This window comes from Thecamonas trahens (genome assembly GCF_000142905.1).
Source record: "Thecamonas trahens ATCC 50062 unplaced genomic scaffold supercont1.57, whole genome shotgun sequence".
Classification (NCBI taxonomy): Eukaryota; order Apusomonadida; family Apusomonadidae; genus Thecamonas; species Thecamonas trahens.
Window position 1 is genome coordinate 80,437 of NW_013657623.1, and position 6,400 is coordinate 86,836.

Sequence of the window (6,400 nt, forward strand, 5' to 3'; positions counted from 1 at the left end):
TTCCCACTCAGTCCTCCCCACGCCCTCCGCCACGCCCCCTCCCCCCCCCCCCCTCCCCCCCCTACCCCCGCGCCACAACCCACCTCCCACGCACCTTGGCTCCATTGCGCGCGCAGGATGGTAGAGACGGTGCTAGGCGTGGCACTCACGGGACTGGCGACTGTGTCAATTATACTCTCTGTAATTGTGGTGTATGCAGCTGTTAATGATGCACTTTTGTCAAGACTACGTGGACTACGTCAAGTTGCATTTCTGGCTGTCTTTGATGTGGCCTCCTCGCTCCAGTTTCTCTTTGTCCTCACAGACTTTACCTCGCATCGCGTCTTTTGTGTCGTCGAGGCTGTTCAGACTCAGTTCTCTTTTGTCATGTGGCTTGGTATGCATACTACCCTCTCGCTCCTTGTCCTCTTTCAAACTCGATCAGAGCACTCGTCCACAAAAACGTTGATGAACGAGTGGCTCTCTCTCGCAGGTGTAACTGCCATCGCTCTCCTCACCGTTCTCTGGATGTCGCTCCCTTGCGAGTCGGCCATCGAGGCTCTTCCCTACGCCGCAAGCCTCTGCTGGATGCGTGACGACTCAGAGTACTCGTGCCGCCTCTTGCTCTTTGATATCCCCTGCCAGTTTGCCATGGCCTGCAACGCCTACGTCCTAGTCGCTGCCGCCCGTCTCGAGGCCTCCAAGCAGCTCCCCTGGGCTCGCACTCTTCGGACCTACACCATGCTCTACTCGATTGTCTTTCTCGGCGCCTTTGCCCCGTACGTTACCTCCTTCTGGTACGTTGCCCTCACCGGCTCAACCTCGTCACAGCTCCCGCCCGCCGTCAACGCTTTCATCCTCCTCGCCTGGGCCGGCCATGGCGCCATCAACTCGGCCGTCTTTCTTCCGCTCTGGTATGGCGTGTCGCGGACAAAGGTCCTCCTTGGTGGCTACTCTACCCTTCCGCAGGATCTCGAGATCTCACACCTCCGCCGCCTGCAAGAGTGGGAGAAGCTCGTCCAGAGCCTCACCGGCCTGGTGACCTCAGCCTCTGGCGGCGCCCACGCCGCTCCGCACCGCGGCCTCTTCCAGCGCTACTGCCGCTCGTCCATGCTGCTTGCCAAGCCGACGAGTGCCGCGCGCCTTCAGCGCACTTCGCGCCCGACCTCGCCGATCCTGGAAGACGAGCTCGCCTCGCTCCGCGACACCTCGCTCAGCCTTGGCTCGGACGACATTGACGTCACCCATGGCGGATCCGGCGGAGGGGGCCTCTTCCCCTCCCTCGGCGCAGACGACCGTGCTGCACGCGCCCAGTACCGCTCTCTCTTCTCCTACGAACAGCTGTCAGTTGCGGGCGCAGAGTCGGTCCCTCTCCTTGGCCCACACCTCATGGTCCACCAAGGCCCGCTCTCGCTCCGCTGGGGAAGGCCGGGCGAGGGCTCGGGCGCCTCCACTCCGCGTGCCGTTCCCGGCTCCCCACACACCCCGGCCGTCACCGCCACCGCCGGCAGCGTGCTCGCTGACGAGCGCGGTAGCCTGTATGCGACGAGCTCGCCCGGTCGCGCCTCTCTGGCAGCCTCGGCGCCCACCCTCTTCTCCACTCTTTTCCGCACAAGCTCCGCCGCCTCGCCCATCGCCGGCTCGGGCTCCGCGAGCGGCGTCTCGTCGTCGGCCGGCTCGGGCCTCGGCTCCAAAAAGTTCAAGCCGTACCTGTTCCGCCTTGCCGGTGAGACGCTCTACTACTACCTCCCCCGCGCTGCGCCCGACGGCGAGACCCTCCGCCCAGCCTCGCTCTTCCGCACCGTCCGTGGCATGGAGCCGGCCGCCCTCACCTCGATGATCAAGGCCACCGACTTTGCTGGCGCCATCCCACTCGCTGGGGCCACCATTGTGGCTAGCTGGCGGCGCGGGAGCGACTCGTGCGACGACGATGATGACGAGGCCGCGCAAGGCTGGCCAGGTTCGGGGAGCACAAGTCAAGCCGACGCTGCCGGCGCATACATCATTCGTATTCTGCAAGAAGGCCAGATCTTTGAGCTCCGCGCAGACACACTCGACGAGGCCGAGGTCTGGCTGGCCAAGTTGCAGGAGCTCGATCCGGGCGGTGTGCGCCATGTCGAGGTCGTCTCCGAGGGTGGGACACCGATGCTTGAGCTCGGCGGGCCGACTTGCTCCGTCTGCATTGCCCGCTACCCGCTCGGCGCCCGCCGGGCAGCGACCTGGATGCGCTCGCGTGACGACGCCGTCTTTGTTGCCGGCTACCTCGACCACATGCGCCTTTCGCTTGCCGCCAACAACGAGGTTGCGGCCCGGCTTGCCGCCGTCCCCTCCATGTACCCCGTCGCCTTCTCGCCGTCCACCTTTCTCCTCGAGGTTATCGGCCTCCACACGGTCAACGCCATTGGCTATGTCGTCCAAGAGTCGCTGCCACTGCAGGTCAGCGCCATGCTGGGCATCTTTGGCCTTGAGGGCTTTCTTGAGGAATTTGTCATGCACCCGCGCCGCGGCTGGGGCTCGCACGGCTACGGCGCGCGCAACTACGTCGCGCTCTCGCTCGCAGACCTGGAGACGCTGCGGAAGGACTCGGCTCTGCTCGCCTCGTTTGGCCTCACCGGCTACGCCGTCCAAGTCAGCGTCGTCTTTGTCTCGGGCTGGTCCCGCCTTGATTCCTTCACCCGGGCCACCGTCGCCGCCCAGTTTGCCCGACTCCGGGCCATTCCGCAGTCGTTTGACGTTGGCAAGTTTGTCCTTCTCCGCATCATCGACTTTGTGCCGGGCGTCGCCGCACCGTCATCGTGGAGCGGCCTCTGCGGCGCCCGCTTTGAGCGCGGTTCTACCGCCTCGGGCTACCAGGAGCTGTTCATGAACAAGGTCGCGCTCGAGCTGCAATCACCGCAGTCGCGCATGGCCAACTCTATGGCCTCTGCTGCGAGCACTTCGTTCTACGTCGCCCAGCCGGCGCACCCAAGCCCCTCCGCTGGCCTTGTGCGCACCATTTCGGGCTCGTCGACCACCTCGTCTGTCTCTTCCTTCTCGCCCGTCAAGTCGTTTGTTGCCCGCGAGACCACGCCGCTGCTCGGCGACGAGCGCTCGTCGCAGACGCTCTCGGCTCTGGCCGCCCTTAGTGGCGTCGCCCAGCCGCGGACCGTCGTTGACTTTCTTTCCCGACCGGGCTCGACCGTGAGCGAGTACGAGAGTGCTCAGCCGGCGAGCCGGCTCACCTTTGGCAACACCTCGCTCAACGGCTCACTGCCAACCATTGCGCCTGCCGTCCGCGGCGACGGAAGTGATCGGAGCAGCGGGAGCGAGGGACGGGTGAGCAACCGCGGTCTCGCACTGGCTCTCGTTTGGGTCCTCTTTGCCGCCTTCCTCGTTGGCTCGCTCTATGCCTTTCCGCTCTACGTCGCAGACCTGCGCGCCTTCCACAGGCTCGACGGCAACTCGGACGCCCTCGTCATTGCCGCGCTTTACATCTTTGGCTTTTACTTTGCCCTGCCTACCGGCTACCTCTATCGTGTGGCCGGCATCCGCGGCGGGCTCCTCGGCTCGAGTGGCCTCGTCGTCACTGGCTACGCCCTACTCTATGCTGACCAGCGGGATGTTGTGCGGATGACAGCAGCGTGGCAGCTCGGCCTCTGCTTTGTTGTGGTTGGCATGGGCTCCAACGGTGTTGTCATCGGCGCCGTTGCCGCCCTCCTCAACGCGCTGCCTCTCTCGGCGGCGCTCGCTGCAGGCACTCTCTATGCTGGCACTGCCATGGGCGCGCTCGGGGCGGGTGCGCTCTACACCCACACCTTTGACCGGTCGCTCGAGTATCTGTTCTTGGCGGAGCTCCTCTCTGGCGCAGTGCTCATTGTAGGGAGTTTTTCCTTGTGCCGCGCGCCCGCGGATGGGATGGCGTCTTCGCCGCCGCCTCGGGCGCCCGTCTCCAGGCCATCCTGCGATACTCCAAGTCGTCGCCGTGGCTTGTTTCTGAGATCTTCTCCACCTCGGCGAGTAGTGCGAACGCCCAGGATGGCCGGGGCGAGGGCATCGAGGCCGGAGGAAGCATGGAGGAGCACCAGGCGTCGGCCCTCATTGCTGCCGCTCTGGACCATATGGATCATGCGCTTACCGGCCTCTCGCTCTTTGTCCATCCGGAGTTTGTCCTCCTTGGCGTTGTCGTCTCGCTCGTCCAGGGCACGTCTGAGCTTGTCTCGTCGTACATTGTCAATCTGGAGGACCGGGCTGCACCGTCGCAGATCTACATGCGGTTCCTGGTCATCTTTGTCGGGCGTGCCATCGGCTCGTTCCTCATGGGCTCGGGCTGCACCCTCTTCACTCCGCGGAGCACCCCTGTTCGCTACTCGAAGCCGTACTCGTACTGGCTGGTTGGTGCCTGCCTCCTCGTCTCGATGTCGCACATTCTGCTCACCCGCGACGATCCGTCGCTCATCGAGTTTGGCCTCCTCGCCGCCGGCCTCCTCTACGGTGGCCTCGACGTCACCTTTTTGCTGCTCTTGCAAAAGTTCTTTGGCGCCGCCAACATTGCCCTGAACTACGCCTCACTCACCTCGGTCCAGGCTGCTGGCTCGCTGCTCCTGCAGGTGTACGCGCAGCGGGAGATCAACTCGAGCTGCTACGGGGCCAAGTGCTTCACTAACCTCTTCCTCATCGCCTCCACCTGCTGCTTTATGGGCGCCGGCTTTGGGCTGCTCCTGTGGCGCCTGCGCGCCCGGGATCGGTTGCGGCGGTCAAAGGTCTCTCGCACCGTGGCGGCAGCCACAGTCGGGATGCAGTAGTCGCCAAAAATCGTTAGCAAAGCGCAAGCATCACGCCCGGTGTGGTATGGGTATGGGAAGGGGAGGAGTAAACAAGAGCAACGGGCCATGCACCAAGGCTTGACCTCACCGACCCTTGAGAAAGAACCGAGATGCCCCGTCTGCGGCCTTGTAGTGGACCACCCTACCGACGACGCCGCTCGCTTCTGGGGCGGCGGCCACAGCGATGCTCCCATGCACCTCGCGCGAGTAACCTGTTGCAAGAGGCGCAACCGTGAGGACGTAGTCTGACCGCAGCACGGCGAGATCCATGGCCAAAGTCGCCGTTCCAGAAGTCGCAGTGACAACCAGACACCGAGCTCTCCCGCCTCGGCCACCATCGTCACCAGCACTCCACTCGTGGAGGCGGGCGAAGAGGCCGAGGACCTCCGCATCGTCGTATCCGACACCATACACTAGAGCATCGAGGCCCTCGACCACGACCAGGGCCGGATCAAAGGCTATCACCCGCTCAGCCACGAGTTCTAGCGATTCTCTCTCCGAAGGCGAGCCACCTGGAGCCAGACCCGTCACCATGGTACCCACCACATCCTCGACCATGATAGCGCCGGCCGATCTCATCGCCGCCATGTCCACGCCGATTTTAGCCCAGAGCGTGTCCAAGGTATCCCCCCCTGCCGCCGCGGTGATAACAGCAATATTCCCTCTACCATGCCCATGCCCATCACTCTCATGACCTTGATCACCTCTGTTACCGCCCTCCCCGTGCCGAGCCACGAGGTGAGCCACCGGCAAATGACTCGGACCGCTCGCCGCAGCTTCGCCCACTACCGCCACCACTGTCGGCTCTACAAACGGACCCCGTGGCCACCCGAGTACAGCCTCGAGCTCTGCAAAGGCCATGTGGAAGAACGGCGAGGCGAGTCGCGTCTGTCGCACCCCGTCGTGTCGCCGTCTTGTGTCGCCTCTCGTCGTGTCGCCTCGTCGGTTCGTGCCGCTTTCGAACCTCGCCGAGTGGCACCCAGTTGATGGTGACGGGGATCATGATGAGGATGGGGGGGAGGGGGGGGGGATCAGATAGCGACAAACAGATCAGTACTGGAGATATACATATAAGAAAAGACTGGATGGCTTGGAATGGATGACAGTAAACCAGTAGCCCAAGCCAGCCGCCGGGAAAGCAGAGCCAGCAAACAACCACTGCGCCAGCCGATGTGCCCCGTGCCAGCCACCTGGCCACCTGGCCACGACCACACGACCACACGACCACACGACCACACGACCACACGACCACACGACCACACGACCACACGACCACACGACCACACGACCACACGACCACACCCACCACTCCTCCTCCCCCCCCCCCCTTCCACTCCCTCACCCCCACCCCCACCCCCCCCACCCCTCCCCCCCACCCCAGTCACACCATGAGTGCAATGCCCTCCACGCCTGCCGGCCGTGTCTGCTTCGCCTGTAACACGCCTGTCCACGAAGCCGTCACCGTCACCGGCAATGGCACCGTCTGGCACCCACACTGCTTTGCATGCTCATCGTGTGGAACACATATCCAAGGTAATCCCCCCCTCCCTCCCCCCTCCTCCCCTCCCCCTCCCTCCCTCCTTCTTTTCCCCCCTTACCCACTCCCCCCCCGTTTAAAA

At 64.0% G+C, this 6,400-nt stretch overlaps 2 protein-coding genes across 2 annotated transcripts; one reads left to right on the forward strand and one right to left on the reverse strand.

Moving 5' to 3' along the window:
- Nucleotides 1-117: 117 nt before the first annotated feature.
- AMSG_10118 (uncharacterized protein) lies at nucleotides 118-4,760 on the forward strand (the record flags this gene model as incomplete). Its single annotated transcript, XM_013898240.1, has 2 exons — nucleotides 118-3,797; nucleotides 3,839-4,760. The coding sequence occupies 2 exons, from the start codon at nucleotides 118-120 to the stop codon at nucleotides 4,758-4,760; spliced, it is 4,602 nt and encodes a 1,533-aa protein (XP_013753694.1).
- A 105-nt stretch (nucleotides 4,761-4,865) lies between these two features.
- On the reverse strand, nucleotides 4,866-5,642 carry AMSG_10119 (uncharacterized protein; the record flags this gene model as incomplete). Its single annotated transcript, XM_013898241.1, has 2 exons — nucleotides 4,866-5,239; nucleotides 5,546-5,642. The coding sequence occupies 2 exons, from the start codon at nucleotides 5,640-5,642 to the stop codon at nucleotides 4,866-4,868; spliced, it is 471 nt and encodes a 156-aa protein (XP_013753695.1).
- Between the last annotated feature and the right edge of the window lie 758 nt (nucleotides 5,643-6,400).